The 19,943-nt window shown below is 36.3% G+C and overlaps 3 protein-coding genes across 12 annotated transcripts in view; 1 reads left to right on the top strand and 2 right to left on the bottom strand.

The window, feature by feature from the left end:
- LOC105485461 (tRNA methyltransferase 13 homolog) overlaps positions 1-439 on the top strand; it is a 16,008-nt gene extending 15,569 nt beyond the window's left edge. For both annotated transcript variants that reach the window (XM_071073167.1, XM_011747830.3), the window contains one exon: positions 3-439. In XM_071073167.1, the coding sequence (XP_070929268.1) occupies positions 3-34 (32 nt within the window). In that variant the 3' untranslated portion in view covers positions 35-439. The remainder of the gene's footprint in view (positions 1-2) is intronic.
- On the bottom strand, positions 277-19,869 carry LOC105485460 (leucine rich repeat containing 39). 2 transcript variants are annotated; one of them, XM_011747827.3, is made up of 8 exons: positions 19,751-19,869; positions 11,524-11,629; positions 10,346-10,502; positions 9,602-9,738; positions 7,541-7,686; positions 6,420-6,572; positions 3,762-3,901; positions 277-473 (listed from the first exon to the last, which is right to left on the bottom strand). In XM_011747827.3, exons 1-8 carry the CDS (start codon positions 19,861-19,863, stop codon positions 418-420), a joined length of 1,008 nt encoding a protein of 335 aa, XP_011746129.1. In that variant the 5' UTR covers positions 19,864-19,869; the 3' UTR covers positions 277-417. The 2 variants fall into 2 exon arrangements, with proteins under 2 accessions (XP_011746129.1, XP_070929676.1); XM_071073575.1 differs by lacking the exon at positions 277-473 and adding an exon at positions 480-802.
- Positions 19,766-19,943, bottom strand: part of LOC105485459 (dihydrolipoamide branched chain transacylase E2) — a 97,896-nt gene continuing 97,718 nt past the window's right edge. For all 8 annotated transcript variants that reach the window (XM_071072866.1, XM_071072894.1, XM_071072782.1 and 5 more), the window contains one exon: positions 19,766-19,943. The gene's annotated coding sequence lies outside the window, so the exon portion shown is untranslated.

The following is a 19,943-nucleotide window of genomic DNA, read 5'->3' as shown; positions in this document are numbered from 1 at the left end:
AGGCTTCTTAGTGTTGAAGAAAAGAAGAAAATAGGGCATCTTTGTAAATTGCTGATTGACCAAGGTCGAATCCAGTATTTGCAGCAGAAGGGATTCAGTCCTGCTTTGCAGTACTATACAGACCCTCTGGTGTCTTTGGAAAATGTTTTGTTAACTGCTTTACCAAATCATTCTTCATCACCAGAAACAACTGCTTAATGGAAAAGAAATTTGAGCATCATCTGTCTTCCACCAAAAAAAATTTTTAATTATATTTTTATATTAAAAAATATATACTTTAAATAGCAAATAATATGAACTTTAAAAAATGCTGTGGCCTCATTAAACTTTGGTAATAGCTTTTCTTTTTACTTCAGAAATCCAAACATTAGAGAATTCACCAAAGTAATCCTCTTTAGAAGGGCATCTTGAATTATATTATCCATCCGTATTTATGGAGATTGGTAAAGTAGTTGAACCGTTGACTTGGTGATCTGAAACATACATGTCAACACATAATTAGCATATTTCTGTTTGTATTAATTTTGGAAATTTATCTTCCTTTGATTTTATTTAATATTTTTTATTTCTCAAGTTCAAGAGGTAGTGATTGATTGTAACAAGGGCCAATCTGAGAATTTGACTTGTATGTGGACATTTTTCCCTACAGACCTGAAAAGCACAATTATGATTTTCTCAAATGCAAACAATTCGGAGATGTTCACAATTAATAAACACAATTAATGAAGTCACCTTCAAATTTCCAGAACCATACATGTATATATTGTCAGAATCTGTCCATGACAAACACAAAACTTAAGAGCTATTTTCAAAGAAAAAAGATTATTTCACTTAATTATTTTGTTGGATAATTATCTAGTTAGAACTTCCAAAAAGATACTTACAAACATAATTTACAAATTTGAAATAACTTCTGGAGTTGATTAGCTATTCATATCTTTTATCAGGTCATTTTTTACATATATAGGCACAAACAATAAGTATGTTCTCTTCTGTTTGGGAAAATAATTTGGAATAAAGTAGAAATTAGATAATGAAACTAAAAACCTCAAATTTAGGCCTTATTTAACACATGACTGGTTTCTATGCACAAGAAAATATTAAACCAAACATATGGTAGGACTGTTACTCTCTTCTGCATCTTATCCCTATTTTGTTTCTGCCTTTATTTGTAAAAATTGTCTTAATTTATGGTACATTTGCCAAGACAAAAGTTCAGAATTACTAATTTTAGATATTATGATATTCTGAGGTAACTATTTTTATCCTGTAGTTCTATGATTACATGATTTGTAAATAAGAAGCCTAACCAATTTAAAATTCCTGACTTTAGTCTCATATATCTTGTCAGACTGCCTCGGTTCAAATTCCAACCCTACCATCTTTGAGTTGTGCGACCTTGGGCATGCCACTTAATCTCTTTGTGCCTCAATTTTCTCCTCTTAAAATGGGGATGATGATGATAACAATAATACCTACCTCACAAGGTTGTTGTGAGTATCAAATGAGATAACACAAGTAAAATGCATAGAACAGTTCCAAGCACAGAGTAATTCAGTAAATATTAACTGGAAATAGTAGTGGTAGTAACTCGTGAATCTATTTTTAATAACATAATAGGCTTTGATTGTATTATCTCTTTAAGTCGTTAACTTTTTTTTCCTTGTTATAAGTTTTATGTCAAATGCTATTAAAGTAAGGTAGTTTGTTTTTTAAGTTAGTTACCCATGTCCCCAATCAAGGGAACCTAAATGAAGATATTATATCATTAAATAATTAACCTTTTTTTTATTGTGTCAAGCAATACTAATTTGTGTCATAAAATTTGTTTTGCATCATTCAACAATTTATGCCCAGAAATAAACAATATTCTACAACAGGCATAATCGCATTTATGTTTCATAAAATATTCATACACATCCAAGAATTATCATACGGAAACAGTTCTGTGGCCCATTTAGCTTAATGGTATGTTTCTGACAATGGCATCAAGTACCTTAACGGAAGATAAGTTTGTCCTTCAACATGCCAGCCTTAGGTCAGGATTATTGTTTTCCTAACTGTTAATTTGTCTTCACATATCATGAGAAAGTGACTATGTGGGATAATGCATACAGCTATTTCTTGTCCTGCACAATTTTCAGATTCAACAAACCTCTTCTTGAACTTTAGATTCGCCTATACAATTACCACAACTTGCATGTTCCACAAGTGCATCAAATTTACTGCTAAGGGCCAGGTGCGGTGGGTTACGCCTGTAATCCCAGCACTTTGGGAGGCCAAGGCAGGTGAATCACCTGAGGTCAGGAGTTCGAGACCAGCCTGACCAATATGGTGAAACCCTGTCTCTACTAAAAATACAAAATTAGCTGGGCATGGTGGCGCATACCTGTAATCTCAGCTACTCAGGAGGCTGAGGCAGGAGAATTGCTTGAACCTGGGAGGCGGAGGTTGCCAAGTGAGCCGAGATTGTGCCATTGCACTCCAGCTTGGGCAGCCAGAGAGAAACTCCTCAAAATAAAAATGACTGCCAAAATTAGAAATCATCTTCTGCCTCTACCACCTGATTCTACTCGCCAACCCATCTTCTGTACTTCAATCTCCATCTTAGCATCACCATCTGTCCAGTCGCTCTCTAAACCAAAAACATTCATTATAAACTCCCTTTTCTCATCTTCATTCAATTACCAATTCTGTCTCCTAATCGTCTTTTATGTATTCTCTCTCTGCTTTCCAAAACTAGGTCACAATTAGGACTTTTTTGCCTGTCTCCCCAATCTGTCTCCATGTTATTGCATCTATGACCTTGCTACAATAAATCTAATCACCATTTTCTAAACATCCTCCACTGAATGTTAGTAAAAATTATTTCCTCTAGCTGAAAAACTCTGTCATTGTCTTCTCGGTTATACTCATTTTTCAAACTAACTAGTTGTTGCATTAAGTTGAACTAAAATCTGCCTTTTAAGTTAAAAACTCCTAACATTTTACAATTAGAAGACCATGATTTCTATTACTATTGTTTCATTGTTTTTATTAACAAATAATTGTGTACTTTGTCCTCTTCCCCTGATCTTGGTTTAGCTTAAAGCCCCTCCTTGATTAAAAAAAGTGGTGTAATTCAAAATTATGAGAGACTAAGTGATTGAAATCTCTATATCAAAACCTCACACTTCGTTGATTAAAATCTGTATTCTCAGCCAGACATGGTGGCATGCACTGATAGCCCCAGTTACTCCAGAGGCTGAGGTGGGATGATCTCTTCAGTCCAGGAGTTCAAGGCCAACAGTGAGCTATGATTGTGCCTTTGAATAGCCACTGCACTCCAGCCTGGGCAAAATGGGCAAAATAGTAAGACCTCATCTCTTTAAAAAACAAAACAAAACAAAACACTGTGTTATCTTAATATTTGTGGAATGACAGGGAAGATCAGTTCATGGTCAAACTGCTATGTGTGGCAAGCTGGTAGAATGAGGTAGCAAAGCTTTAAGAATCACATCTTCACTCACTTGGTTTTACTTCATATGCTTAGCCAAAGGATTTATTTCCTTCCCCCACTTTAAAGACTTTGAATATCTTTACAACCCCTCTCTCCATTTCACTTTTTTTCTTCCCACAATATTGACTAAGAGAACAGAATTTGACAGAAAACTTAAGATGGAATAAGAAATATATAAAGGAATTAATCAAAAGGCAGCAGTTAGTGATATACACATTACCAAAAAAGAACATTGAATCTGTGTTATATACAAATCTTATACCTGCTCTTCTCTGTGACTCTTGTATGTATGTGTGCATAAACTGAAGGCCGAATAATTCCCGTTCCTCTTCTTCATCTGTGCCTTCACTGGGAAGAAGTGATACTTCCAATTTCAGTGGGTTGTCTCTGAAGTTGACAAACCTAGCAGTTCATCAAAAACCAGTATTTTTATAGGTGTCATGGAAGTGTACATTTATTTCCCTGGAGAAAGGTCAAATGATAATATACTAAATTAGTTTTTTAACTGGTTTCAATAATTGAACACCTTGGTGAGATGTGATATATCTCAAGAATCTATGTTTTTTTTTTTTCCTAAGAGAAAAAAACACTAGCTTTAGACAACTTACTTTCAAAGCTTATAAAAGCAACTAGTTAGTCTAGTTGCACAGGCTGGAGTGTAGTGGCATCATCTGGACTCATGGCACCCTCCACCTCCTGGGTTCAAGTGATTCTAGTGTCTCAGCCTCCCAAGTAGCTGGTACTAGAGGCTCACACGCATGACACCCGGACAATTTTTGTATTTTTAGTAGAGAGAGGGTTTCACCCATATTGGGCAGGCTGGTCTTGAACTCCTGGCCTCAAGTGATCTGCCTGTCTTAGCCTCCTAAAGTGCTGGGATTACAGGCGTGAGCCACTGCACCCAGCCTACAGCATATATTTCATGCAATACAGCTTAACTTCTAAGAGCAATGTTAACATATCTTAAATATAAAATTAGTGCTATGAACTTAGTTTCTGCATATTTTATATACCTTCATCTTACTTATCATTGTGTCTTCACCACCCAGTACAAGGCAGGTAGTTGCTGAACAAGTGAATAAATGAATTATTTGGTTATGGAAGTTTTGGGTTTTAGTGGGTATTCTCTTATTCTCAATTGTCAGAAGATTAAGCTTTGGAAGAAAAATGCTTGAGGGAGCTTTCAAGATGGGTTAAAACTTAAAATGTCACATCTGAAACAGTAAAAAATCCTAGAAGAAATCCTAGGAAAAACTCTTCTGGACATTGGCCTAGGCAAAGAATTTATGATGAAGACCTCAAAAGCAAACACAACAAAACCAAAAATAGACAAATGAGATTTAATTAGAAAAACTTCTGCACAGCAAAAGAAATAATCAACAGAGTTAATAGACAACCTACAGAATGGGAAAAATATATGTAAATTATACATCTGACAAAGAACTAATATCCAGAATCTACAAAGAACTCAAACAACTCAACAAGAATAAAAATAACCCCACAAGCGGGCAAAGGATATGAAAAGATATTTCTCAAAAGAAGAAATATAAGCAACCTAAAATAATCTAAAATAATTTTTAAAGAGAAAAAATACTTGACAGAGTTTTGATACTACTTAGTAAAAAGTTATATCTAGTGGTTATTTGTTTGTTTTTGTTTTTTGTTTTTAAGAAATAGTCTCTGTTTCCCAAGCTGGAGTGCAGTGTCGCAATCTTGGCTCACTGCAACCTCAAACTCCTGGGCTCAAGCAATCCTCCAGCCTCAGCCTCCCGAGTAGCTGTTATAGGCATGTACCACCACTCCCGACTAATATATCTGCTTTCTATCAGTAACATAATTGTGTCCATTTGTACTTATTTAGGAAATAAACACTTTTACGCTTTTGATTTTTATGTTGCGAATGAAGTTTTTTTAGCTGTATAATTTTCATGAATTTGTCACCAACAGAGGACCTTTATTTTTTTTTAGGTTGGTATTATAACATGTATTAAAATAATGCTGTGGGTTAATAGAAACAGCAAAGAACCAAAGAACTAAAAGGCAAGCTATGTAAAATCCCAACTAAAACCCAAAAATGTCTAATGTATTCATTCGTTAGCTAGCTAAAAGCCCAAAAAAGACGACACCCAATATAATAAAGTACTGCAAAACAATTGGCAATTTTCAGTTATCAAAATTGTGGATTTTGCATTTTGTATCCTTTTCTCAATCAAGAAAAAAATTATTTTTGAATGTTATATAACATACTTGTAAAACAAGATAGAAAAATACACTCTAAACTTGTAACAATGGCTGTAAATATTTTATCTTACATGTTTCTCATAGGCAATAGGTTGGTTATGGTACGTACATAGCATGAAACTAAGATGACAAAAATACATGTCAGCTGTACGATAACATACAAGTGACACTCCCATCTACCCATGCTAAAAAATTATATAATACTGTCAAAAAGAAGTCTTAAAACTACATATTTTAATAAGAAATTCAATAAAGAATGATAATACTGAGAACTAAGGCATTCAGAGATTTCAAGTCATGCTTTTTTCAGTTGATTCAAAATTTTGTCAACCAAGTTTTCTAAAGTTTGTTCAGAGCCAACATTACCATGTCACACATTTATTATTTCATACATTTACTTTCTTTCCCATAAAAGACCTTTGATAAACATCTAAAATGGAGGACATTTCTTAAAGCTGATAAATCCCAAACTGCTTTAGTTTTAAGGATTCTTTCTTGAATAGACCAGTGTTATATGAATCCTATTCATCAAATTGTAGAATTTCAACATTGGAAAAGATTTTTTAAATATCCATTCATGTAAATAACAACTGAAATTTATTAATAACAATCTCTCTACATTACTTTTTTCTGCAGCCAGAAAGCAAGGTTTTTCAGTTTTGTGCCTACAACTTTTTACCTCAGATTTGCCATTTCTTCCATGCATACTGGAATATCTTGCAGTTTATTGTTGCTGAGAACAAGAGTACCCAGATTTTTCATATTGCGGATTGTTTCAGGCAAGCATGTTATTTCATTTCGTTGCAGCCATAATGTATGTAGATTTTGCATTCTGAAAAATTAAGGTTTCTGCAATTAATTACGTATAATATGAAAACATTGGTTTTGGAGTTTTAAAAAATAATTTTAAGAGGCAGGGGTCTCATCATGTTGCCCAGGATGGCCTTGAACTCCTGAGCTCAGGCTACCCTCCCACCCTCAGCCTCCTAAAGTGCCGGGATTACAGGCGTGAGCCACTGCACCCAGCCTTTGGTTCTTATGTTAAAATCAAATGTCTTTTACAACATATTTAACCAGTATACTTACTGAGTTAACTGACATCACATTACCTGGTTATTAGAGAAACTGCATCAGGAAGTTCATCTCTACAGTACAACTCTTACATCGTATGGCAATAGAAATGAAATCAAATCAACATATTCTAGAATTCTTTCACTATTCTCATAGGATTTCTTGAAGAAGAACTGCTGTAAATGTTACCTAATCTGAGTTAGAGTCTTAAGAGAACAATCAAATGATTAATATGCCCATTTATAGCAAAGCAGTATGCATAATGCTTAACATCATGGACTCTGGGTCCAGGCTGCCTAGGTTCAAATCCTAGCTTGCCCACTTACTAACTTGAGCAAGTTAGCTAACATCTCTGTCATTAGTTTCTTCATCCGCTTGTAAAGTGCATAGAAGTGCTTGGCATATACTAAGCAAGGTGGTTATTGTGGCATATTCTTGTTAATTTCTCAAAGTCAGCCAGTTTTGGCCAGGCGTGGTGGCTCATGCATGTAATCCCAGAACTTTGGAAGGCAGAGGCAGGTGGATCACTTGAAAAAAGCCAGTTTTTTCTTCTTCCCAAACCCTTTTACTTACTTGGAACAAATGAAAATATTCTGTTAAAACAGTGTATTTCAAACTAGTTGGACCTACTGTGATTGATTATGCTCGAGATCCCATTTGTCTTGCTTAGTTTTTTTCATAAGAGGTTTCAAGACATTTATCATTAGCATAAAGAGTTATTTCTTTTACCTTTCTATAGTATCAGGAAGTTGTTCAAGTTTGTTGCTTCCCATGTCTAGCCACTCAAGGGCAGGCATGTTCAACACAGCAAGAGGGATTGTAGTAAAATGGTTCATACTCAGATCAAGGTGAGTAAGTTTTAGCAGATTGCTGAGCTGAAGAAGAAAGCAAAATTTTTCAAAATAAATGCCCACAATGTAAACTACTAAAAGACTCACGTCAGTAAAGGCAATATTTCACATCCAGGAATGTTCACATTTTACTTGGGCTTTATTTAGTCATAGTAGTCCACAACAAATTAAAAATAAATATAAAGCTAAATAACCTCCAGGGAAGTGTAAAACTCTCATAGAAAGTTCACCTATTCAAAGAAAGTTTATCTTTCATAATCACCAGGTTCCAGGGTTTATAGAATGTGCCTGGCAAAACCTTTTTTTCGCTGAGAGTAAGCACCCATTATCATGTTTTCCTTTGATCCAGTAGTTGAGAATTGTATGGGAAAACTCAAAATTTAACTTCCAAATAATAGTGGTGGAGGAAAGAGGTAGCTCATGCCTATAATCCTAGCATTTTGGTAGGCAAATTGGTAGTTAGGAGGATCACTTCAGTCCAGGAGTTTGAAACGAACCTGGGCAACATAGTGAGACCCTGTCTCTACAAAATAATTTAAAAATTAGCCGGGGATTGTGGCACAAGCCTTTGGTCCCAGCTACTTAGGAGGCTGAAGTGGGAGAATTGCTTGGGCCCAGGAGGTTGAGGCTGCAGTGAGCCAGAATCACACCACTGTACTCCAACCTGGGTAAAAGAGTGAGACCCTGTCTCAAAAAAAAGACTGGTTAATAGATTGTACAAAATCACATAGCTTTTATAATGATGGGGCCAACCCAGAAACAAAACACATGAGTCAGAAATAAAGTATTTATTGACCCTCTTGTATGTGTAAGAAATTATCCATATTATCATTTTTATTATATGCAAAATGGTATTGTTTCACTGTGTCCCCACCCAAATCTCATCTTGAATTGTAGCTCCCATAATTCCCATGTGTTGTGGGAGGGACCTGGTGGGAGACAATTGAATCATGGGGGTGGTTTCCCCCATACTGTTCTTGTAGGAGTGAATAAGCCTCATGAGATCTGATAGTTTTATAAGGGGTTTCCCTTTGCACTTGGTTCTCATTCTCTCTTGCCACCATGTAAGACGTGCCTTTTGCCTTCTGCCATGATTGTGAGGTCTCCCCAGCCACGTGAAACTGAGTCCATTAAACCTCTTTTTCTTTATTAATTACCCAGTCTTGAGTATGTCTTTATCAGCAGTATGAGAACAGATTAATACACAAGGGTATACATTTCATGAAATTGAACTATTAGAAGATATAATGTATATGTATATACTATGTTTCATTTGCAAGAGCAACAATTGTTGGTGACAAGTTTGCTGTTTTGGAAGAGAAGTCTGATATACTAATTAAGATAAAGTGGGAGAAGGGAATAGTCTATTTTATTTTATTATTTTTCTTAACTTTTATCTTGTAGAGTCATTGTTTTCAAAACCAAAGCCCCATGGAAACTTCTTCACTGATCCTAAGAGCATTAAATATTTTCAAAAAGTAATACAAATGTCTTTATTTTTATATGATCAATTTGGTTTGACCAATAACAAGACATCATACCAAATCAAAGTTTGAAAGCATTCCAGTCTTATTGCTATCACCACATTGTCTGTGCTTTATGATAACCATTTATTAATTAAAAAAGCATTTAAGTAATCACTACAACCTAGGCTCTGCCCTCAATTCTGAGACTATAATACAACTCTCACCCTGGTGTTCAAGGAGATCACAGTTTAACAAATGATGTCAGTACTGTGATAATAATAAAAGTATCTTTTACACTAAATCTTTCTCCAATTAAAAACCTGCATTATACTTATGGAAATGGTTTTCCCTAAATATTTTTTCTGAAATACATAGAATTTTCTCATTAGTTTTATTATTGTTAACAACCACACATTGAGAGGTCAACTACTGCAGATGGAAAATACAGTCATAAGCATTTATATCTTTCTAACCTCTTGTGGAAGATCACATATATCTCTGTTAACAGCCAGTTCTAGTTTCTCCAAGCTGGCACAATTACTTAGTTCCTTGGGGACAGTCTTGATTTTGTTGTAGCTAAGAATCAGTTCCTGAAGTCTAGTAAGCAGTCCTATAAAAAAAAATATACAATAGAGAGGAGTTGGATATAAAATAATGTTTATAGTTATTAAGGTGTTACAGCATAACTTACTTGCCAGTTTTGTATTGGCAAATTTGGAGTTCTTAGTTTCTTCCCTTTTCCCAGTCTGTGTCCTGTCCCTTCTTCAAACAAGGGACAAATTTATCCATGCAATAGGAAAAAAAAAAAAAAATCCCAACTATTTTCATTTTGTTTCATCTACACAAAATCCTGAGAAATTTTCTATTCAGATTTTTTTTTCCCATTTGAGGAATCTTGTTTTCTTTACTGCCTTCAACCTGTTGAAGGCTATTGAAGCTATTCCTAAGAGAAATAGCTGAGCTGACAATACTGTATGGAGAATCTACAGGATATTTCCAAAGAGGCTTTTCTCTCATTGAAATCTCATCTTGAATCACCTCAGTAAATCCAAAAACTTGAATCCTCTAGAAGCTTCAATTTAGACTAAATGTTTAAAATTTCTCAAGGTTGAGGGCTGTATAAAGAGGTCTTTATTCCATGTATCCAAAAAAATCTTAATAAAAAGTACATCTGCAGGTGGATAAAATAGCACAGGAATAAAAATAATCTTTCTTACCAATCCCTGGAGGTATCTCTGAAATTGTATTTCGAGATAAATCTAACACAATGAGGTTCTGGAATCTTCCAATGAATTCAGGTATTTTCAGCAAACCTGTTCTATGAAGTTGCCATTCCTGTAGTTGATTCAGTTTCAGCAGAGAAGAAGGGAGGGTCTACAGTAAAAGAAATGATAGTTGTTGTATATTACTTAAATTGTTTTAGTATCACACCACCCTGAAATGTGATATTTGACTTATATAAGCACTTTGGAATATTTGGAATTTGTTTTCCTTAATGGGTTACTTTTCCAGGTGCTTTGTGTGACTTCCAAGTTTTAAGATCTTTACCTTTTTTTTTTTTTTGGCTAAACCTTCAAACCCCAATCATGATAGAATAAACAGAAATATTTTGATCAATAATGTAGACACATAGCAGTATGTCCTGATGATTCTGTTATACAGTATTAGGCTTTCCTTAAGTACATATATGTTATTGAAAATGAGAGTATCCAAAAAAATCATTTCAATCAATAATTCAAACTGTTTTTCCACTTCTGTTTTGAAATATATGAATATTTTAAAAGATTTATTTTTTAATTTGAGAATTTTAAGAGTTTCAACTATTCTGAACCCTGTACCTTTTCCCTTTCAGCCTAAAATAACCAGTAGAGAATATAAAGGAGCTAACTCTGACAAACAGTGACATAAAACATAAAAATAAACATGGACCCAAGGGTTAGAAGCTCTTGTAAAAATTAGAGTATGCCTAGTATAATTAAACTGTGAGTTTGTGTGTAAGGGGGAGAAAGAATATGAGTGAGGCGGTAGACCCAATGAAAATACTAATATTTCCATTCCGTAAAGTTTTAACTGAGCATTTCTTTGGAAAAGCAATATTATTTTTATTAGGCAGATGGTTATCTTTTTTATGGGAAATGAGAAGTTGCTATAAAACAGATTAATAGGAGAAATATTACAAATGATTTAAGTTTAGGCAGGGTTGAAGCAAACAACTTTTGCAAAATAATTGTGAAGTTGTGTTTCTTTTCAGTTGCTCATGTTGCTCAAATTCATTTGGTGTATTATTAAAATTAGTTTCTAACTATTCTAGTCTCAATTACAGTCTCAGAATCATTCTCTCAACTGACTCACAAAATGCAAAATATGGAAAATCAAATATTCTGTAAAAGCTTACCTTCCATTCCTCTTTTTCTATCTTCAAAATGACTCTTCCATCTTCCCTGGTGACCTTTTCTCTTAGCTTGGTTAAGCTTACTCGTTCTTCCCAGATCCGCACTAGCCTAGGGGACCAGGAAATCATTTTAGTTCGTAGACAATTACATAGGTGACATTCACTTTATATATATATATATATATATTTTGAGATGGAGTTTCACTCTTTTGCCCAGGCTGGAGTACAGTGGCCTGAATGATTTCGGCTCACTGCAACCTCCACCTTCCAGTTTCAAGTGATTCTCCTGCCTCAGCCTCCCCAGGATTACAGGCACCCGCCAGCACACCCGGCTAATTTTTTTTATTTTTAGTAGAGATGGGTTTTCACCATGTTGGCCAGGCTGGTCTCAAACTCCTGACCTCGTGATCCACCAGCTTCGGCCTGCCAAAGTGTTGGGATTCCAGGCGTGGGCCACTGCATCCAGCCACTTTTATATATATATATATTTTAAATGACCAATCAAAAACAACCATTTGACTATTGGTACCTGGAAATCAGACAAGATCTTATTTTGCAAGAATTATAAATATGATTAGTACCACAAATGCCCTATTTTTAACTTTTTTAAGTATCATAACTCTATAAATTTTATTAATAATAACTTTTTTGAGATCTGATACACATACCATAAAAATTACTTTTTTCAGTACACAATTCAGTAAATTTTGGTATATTCACAGTTTGTGCAACTATCATCACTATCTCATACCAAAGCATTGTATCACTCAAAAAGGAAACTCCATACCCATTAGCAGTCACTCTCCATTCTTCCCTCTCATACCTCTTGGTAATCACTAATCTACTTTTTGTATATGGATTTTCCTATTCTGGACACTTTATTTAAATGGGACCATACAATATGTATCTTTTGTGTCTGCTTCTTTCACTTAGCATCGTTTTGTTCAAAGTTCATTCATGCTGTAGCATGTATTAGTACTTCATTCTTTTTTATGGCAGAATGATTCCACTGTATGGATCTAACACATTTTGTTTACCAATTCATCAACTGATGGACATTGGGTTAATTCCACTACTGGCTATTTGGAATAATGCTGCTATGAATATTGATGTGCAAATTTTTGTGTGACCATGTTTTCAGTTTTCTTGGGTACATTCCTAGGAGTAGAATTGCTGAGTCATATGGTAACTTTATGTTTAACATTTTTCTTTTTTTGAGACAAAATCTCGCTCTGTCATCCAGGCATGAGTGCAGTGGCACCATCACGGCCCACTGTAGCATCAACCTCCCAGGCACAAGTGATCCTCCCACTTCAGCCTCCTGAGAAGCTGGGACTACAGGCATGCTCCACCATGCCCAGCTAATTTTTGTATTATTTGTGGAGGCAGGGTTTTGCCATGTTGCCCAGCCTGGTCTCAAACTCCTAAACTCAAGCAATCCGCCTGCCTTGGCCTCCCAAAGTACTGGGATTACAGGCATGAATGACAGCACCTGGCTATGTTTAACATTTTCAGAAACTGCCAAGCTGTTTCCAAAATGGCTGCACCATTTTACATTCCCACCAGTGGCATATTAAGGTTCTGATTTCTTCACATCCTCACCAATATTTGCTATTGTACCTCTTTTTTATTATAGTCATCTAGTGGGTGTGAATGGTATCTGATTGGGGGTTATTTGCATTTTCCTGGTGAGTAATCAATAGATATTTAATAGGTTTTGTAAGGGCTTACAAAGAATACAGTTCAACTTCAGAATTCAATTTCATCTTACTACATGTTAATTTTATCTAGTCTTTATTTTTTACATATAAAAATGTATAAAATATTTGTCATTCTGAAGCACATTCCTATTGATTTTTGATCTACTGCAAACATAAGAATGATCTCAAACTAGAAAAATGCAAACTAGAAACTGGAAAACCGGCCAGGCACGGTGGCTCATGCCTGTAATCCCAGCACTTTGGGATGCTAAGGCGGGTGGATCACCTGAGGTCAGGAGTTCGAAACCAGTCTGGCCAACATAGTGAAACCCCATCTCTACTAAGAATACAAAAATTAGCCGGGTGTGGTGATGCATGCCCGGAGTCCCTGCTACTAGGGAGGATAAGGCAGGAGAATTGCTTGAACCTGGGATGCGAATGTTGCAGTGAGCCAAGATTGTGCCACTGCACTCCAGCCTGGGGGACAGAGTGAGACTCTGTCTCAAAAAAAAAAAAAAAAAAAAGAAAAGAAAAGAAATGAAAACCTTTTGCAAAAAGCTATTTCTATCCCAGAAAATTATTCACGCATGAAAAAGAGAGTAAGTTTAGAATCGAACATTTTGAAATTTTAGCCTGTTAAAAGGATACATAATAAATATAAGCAGTCCTCAAAACATGAAGTTTAACTAATTTGAATATTTGTTTGCCAGAAATCTATTGACACCTGAGAGTTAATACATATTTTTAGCAGTTTTGCATATTGACTGATCTTCAGTAAGGATTTTATTTTGATGAACAGAAAGCCAAAAGTAAACAAAATGTTGAATTTGCTGTCTTTACGTATTTGTAAAATACTTTGGGCTTGTAAAATACTTCTCTTAGTAGCTGTGTATTTTAATCTATCACTTGCCTAAAATTTAACTAATCTGCTAACAGGTGCCCTGTGGCAGTGGGATATGTGTGGGCTTCTGATCTAAACAACTAAGCTTCCCATAGATATGGATAACTAAAAAAAAAATGTATAATGTCAGCTATTCAATTATATCACTTATATAAAAATAGAACTATTCAAACAATGGGCTTAATGGTTATTAATTAGTTATTACTAAGAAAGAAGTGAAATCAGAGCAAGATTTAGTAACAAGTAAATTAGGAATCTGATTCCTTGACCTTTAACTTAAGGAATTAATCAAGTAATCATTATAGCCAAGTACTAGACATTGGAGATACAAAAAGCTCTGTCCTTACTGAGTTGACAGTCAGGCTATTATTAGAAAAATCTATTTCCATCTCTGTAATGATCCCTAAATTCTTTCTGGTTCTGTATTTTTATGATCTAAGTCCAGAATGTACCATTTATTAATTTGGTTACCTTGGGCAAGACATCCCCCATCTGTGGGCCTTACCTATAAAATGTGAGGTTATAATTAAATGATATCTGTGTATTTTCTAGCTCAAATATTCTATAATTCCTATGCAGTTTTTTTCAAAAAAAAAAAAAAAAAAAAGAGACAGGCCATCACTATGTTGCCCAGTCTGGTCTCGAACAATCCTCCTGCTCAAGCAGTCCTCCCGCCTCAGCCTCCCAAAGCACTGGGATTACAGTTGTGAAACTGCTTATTTTAATCTTGATATTCTTTCATGTCTCTAATCGAAATTTTATAACTCTTCTAAAACCCTTTTGAGGCAGCACGTGGTGGCTCACACTTGTAATCCCAACACTTTGTGAGGCCAAAGCAGGTGGATCACTTGAGGTTAGGAGTTCGAGACCAGCCTGGCCAATGTGGTAAAACTGCATCTCCACTAAAAATACACAAATTAGATGGGTGTGGTGGTGTGCGCTTGTAATCCCAGCTACTCAGGAGGCTGAGGCAGGAGAATCACTTGAACCCAGGAGGCAGAGGTTGCAGTAAGCCAAGATTGTGCCACTACACGCCAGCCTAGGTGACAGATTGAGACTCTGTCTCTAAAATAAAATAAAATAAAATAAAATAAAATAAAATAAAACCCTATTATTGTAGAATAAGGCCTTTTTCCAATATTGTCACACCAACTGTTACCTAAGTACTTGATTTTTTCAAGGAGCTTGGCATCAAAAGGGAGAAAGGACAATTTCTGTTTAAACTGTAGGCTTTTTTTTTTCTTTCATTGTTTAGCTAAAGCTTTAGCCACTTTTAGCTGAAAGAAGAAGCATTAGATTACATTCTTACCCTTCTAACCCCTTGCCTGTGTACTGACCACTTTCAAATCTTCTGCTTCTTTTGTCTACTTCCTTGCTACTCAGTGTGATTTGCAGAACAGCAGCATTATTGTCTCCTGGGAGCTTGTTAGAAATCCAGACTCTTGGTCCTACTCCAGACTTACTAACCCAGAAGCTATTTTAATAAGATCCCTATGGGATTCCTACATAGACACGTTTGAGAAACACTGCTCTATTTCAGAGCAGAGTAAAAAAGAAGGGACATTTCTTTGGGTTACCTTTGGTCAGTTTAAATTTTCTATGAATTTTCCAATTACTCTTTTCTCTGGTAATCAGCTCTCTGTCTCACTTTAAAAGGTCTCTCAGATTCTTACCATTTTGCATCAGTTATGGTTGTTTATTTATTAATTTTTTTTTTTTTTTTTAATGAGACAGTGTCTCACGCCCAGGCTGGAGTGCAATGTGTGTGACTGTGACTTACTGCAGCCTTGATCTCCAGGGCTCAGTCGATCCTCCCGCCCCTCTGCCTCCCAAGTAATGGGGACTACAGGTGCATGCCACCATGCCCAGCTAACTTTTTGTTTTAGAGATAAGGTCTTGCTATGTTGCCCAGTCTGGTCTCAAACTCCTCGGGCTTAAGAGATCCTCCTACCTCAGCCTGCCAAAGTGCTCGGATTACAGGCACAAGCCACCATATCTGGCAAATTATTTATTTAATCATATTACAGGTTTTAAACCTAACCTTTGATCTCTATATAATTTACTTTTGAAGTAGTTTATACTTAATTTTAACCATAATCCAAGCTTTATAATATTGTACAATGATTTTACAATGAAATTGCTTTAAGATTAAGGGAAAGGTGCTTTGAAAAACATTACACAAATTCCATGCAATGTTTCTAAAAGTAGAAGCTGATTTTCGTCTAACTTAACTTTCAGAGATTACATTTTGCTAAGAGAGAATCCTCCTCCCTAATCATAAAATAGATGATGCCAAAAAAAGAACAAGCAGTAAGGCAGTAAGGGTGGGCAAGACTGCACACTCATTATTCTTATATAGAGAACTTCTGAAATTTCTGAAATTAAGTGATTCTTAATTAATTACAAAGATCCCTTTTATCAAAACTTTAGTCAGGCTCCTCATCCTCTTCTTGACCAGGCTTGACCTTGGGCTTCCCTCTCTATCCTTGTAGAATCCACCTTGAACACGAATCTTGCTATGTCTGCACACTTACTAAAAACTAAGTGGGAAAAATTATTCCTCCCTGTCCAGATCTTTTGTTTTTACAGATATTTAGCAACACAAATCATTGCTTATCAGTAGCTTCTTGTCCCCCACCCTTGTTTACTGGAAGAATACCAATTGATTCCAAGTCCAGGTGTTTACAAAGTAATCCAGGTGATATGGTTTGGCTGTGTCCCCACCCAAATCTCATCTTGAATTGTGGCTTCCATAATTCCCACGTGTTGTGGGAGGGTCCCAGTGGGAGATAATTGAATCATGGGGGCAGTTTCCCTTATACTGTTCTCATGGTAATGAGTAAGTTTCCCAAGATCTGATGGTTTTATAAGAGGTTTCTCTCCCTTCCTTTCCTTCCTTCCTTCCTTCCTTCCTTCCTTCCTTCCTTCCTTCCTTCCTTCCTTCCTTCCTTCCTTCCTTCCTTCCTTCCTTCCTTCCTTCCTTCCTTTCTTTCTTCTCTCTCTTTCTCTCTTTCTCTCTTTCTCTCTTTTGATGGACTTTCACTCTTGTTGCCCAGCCTGGAGTGCAATGGTGCAGTCTTGGCTCACTGCAACCTCTGCCTCCCGGGTTCAATCAATTCTCCTGCCTCAGGCTCCCAAGTAGCTGGAATTACAGGCACACACCACCACTCATGGCTAATTTTTTTGTATTTAGTAGAGACGGGGTTTCACCATGTTGGTCAGACTGGTCTAAAACTCCTGACCTCAGGTGATCCACCCACGTCGCCCCACAAAGTGCTGGGATTACAGGTATGAGCCACCATGCCTGGCTGAGGATTCCCCTTTCTTTTGGTTCTCATTCTCTCTTTGCCGACTGCCATGTAAGATGTCCCTTTGCTCTTCCTATGTCTTCCACGATTGTGAGGCCTCCCCAGCCATGTGGAACTAAGAGTCAATTAAACCTCTTTACTTTATAAATTACCCAGTCTCAGGTATGTCTTTATCAGCAGTGTGAAAATGGACTAAAATAGTAAATTGGAACCGGTAGAGTGGGGCACTGCTGTAAAGATACCCAAAAATGTGGAAATGACTTTGGAACTGGGTAACAGGCAGAGGTTGGAACAGCTGGATGGCTCAGAAGAAGAAAGGAAAATGTGGGAAAGTTTGGAACTTCCTAGAGACTTGTTCAATGGCTTTGACCAAAATGCTGATAATGATTTGGACAATGAAATCCAGGCTGAGGTGATCGCAGATGGAGATGAGGAACTTGTTGGGAACTGGAATAAAGGTGACTCTTGCTATGTTTTAGCAAAGAGAATGGCAGCATTTTGCCCCTGCCCTAGAGATCTGTGGAACTTTGAACTTAAAGAAGTTCCACTATCTGGTGGAAGACATTTCTAAACAGCAAAGCATTCAAGAGGTGACTTGGGTGCTGTTAAAAGCATTCCGTTTTAAAAGGGAAACAGAGCATAAAAGTTCAGAAAATTTGCAGCCTGAGGATGTGATAGAAAAAGAAAAAGCCATTTTCTGAGGAGAAATTCAAGCTGGCTGGAGAAATTCGCATAAGTAATGAGGAGCCTAATGTTAATTGCCAAGACAATGGTCTTATAAGAGGTTTACCCTTTCACTTGGTTCTCATTCTCTCTTTGCCAGCTGCCATGTAAGATGTCCCTTTGCTCTTCCTTCATCTTCCACCATGATTGTGAGGCCTCCCCAGCCTTGTGGAACTGTGAGTCAGTTAAGCCTCTTTCCTTTATAAATTACCCAGTTTCAGGTATGTCTTTATCAGCAGCATGAAAATGGACTAATACACAATGTTTCAGACTGTTCACTAGGGATGAATCTTAATTTGTCTAAACCAATCAGTCTCATTCCCCTAGAAGGTAACTGGGTTAGATGTGTACAACTGATCCAATTCTGGCCAATGAGAGGTGAAGGAGAGGTTTGTTGGGAACCCTCTGTGAAAGATTTCCTTACTCTTAAAGAAGAAATAGAAAAAAATAGTTTCCACTTTTCTGAAAACATAATGATGATTGGCTGTGATGCCTGGAAGTGCACCAGTCATCCTGTAACACTGAAGGAAGCTAATCTGAGGATCAAACTGACACAGGAATTAACAGTGGAAGGTGAAAAAAAAAAGTTGACTTTTAAAAGATGTTGAGGCTTTGCATTGACTATCTTCAGAACAGCCTCACTTCCCTATCACTTAAGCCATCTTTAGTTGAATTTTCTGTTATTTGCTAACTGACATTGGCAAATAACATTTGCCTCATGGCTGGGCATGGTGGCCCAATGCCTGTAATCCCAGCACTTTGGGAGGCTGAGGTGGGTGGATCACCTGAGGTCAGGAGTTCAAGACCAGCCTGGCCAACATGGCGAAACCCCATCTCAACTAAGAATACAAAAATTAGCCGGGTGTGGTGGCATGTACCTGTAATCCCAGCTACTTGGAAGGCTGAGGCAGAGAGAATCACTTGAATCTGGGACGTGGAGGTTGCAGTGAGCTGAGATCATTCCATTGCACTCCAGCCTGGGCAACAGAGTGAGACTCCATTTCAAAAATAATAATGATAATAATAGAAAGAGACAATGAATGAGAATTGTACGGAACTATATGAATCTATAAGGAAAGGGACTATTTTTGCAGGATTAGTATAATACTTTTGGGAGACATCCAATCAGGAAAGTAGGTAAGATAAAATGAAGGCAGAGGAAATGACAGTCAAATAAATATAGCCCAGATCAAGGAATCAAGTGATCGAGCAGCTCTGGCTAGAACACATGACTATTCAAATAAATGAGAATCTCCTGTACCTTCTACTGCCAAATGTTGTTTTAGATCCTAGGGCATGTTAATGCTGAACATACAATCCTGAAAATTACACTGTATGATACTAGTCAAACTTTGATGAATGTTAAACAGAGTACTATGAGGGTATAAGATAGCTACTATTTTCATATTTGTATTTTTTGTGACTCCTAGCACATAGACAAATTTAATTGAGTCAGCTGTTTTTTTTAAGTATATTTTGAGTTTTCAGTAAATGAAATTCTATATCAAATTCAATAATAGGCATTTAGAATGCTCTTTTTAATGGTGATGATAATGTTAATTTCACTAATTCAAAATAATAAATATGTTTTAGCATACTTGTGTTGAAATTCCTTCTCTCGCTTCAGGTCTTCATTGTGTTTCTTTATTCTTTTTTCCCAAACTTCCTTTACAGCATTGACAGCCCCAGTACAAACCACATTTTCTGTCATGATTTCTCCACATTGTCATAGAGTCACCAACTTCATTAGGTCTTGAATAGCTGAATCACAGATACCATTTCAGAAAGGAC

The sequence above is a fragment of the Macaca nemestrina genome, chromosome 1 (genome assembly GCF_043159975.1).
Source record: "Macaca nemestrina isolate mMacNem1 chromosome 1, mMacNem.hap1, whole genome shotgun sequence".
In the NCBI taxonomy this organism is placed as follows: domain Eukaryota; kingdom Metazoa; phylum Chordata; class Mammalia; order Primates; family Cercopithecidae; genus Macaca; species Macaca nemestrina.
This window is presented reverse-complemented; position numbering and strand designations above follow the sequence as displayed.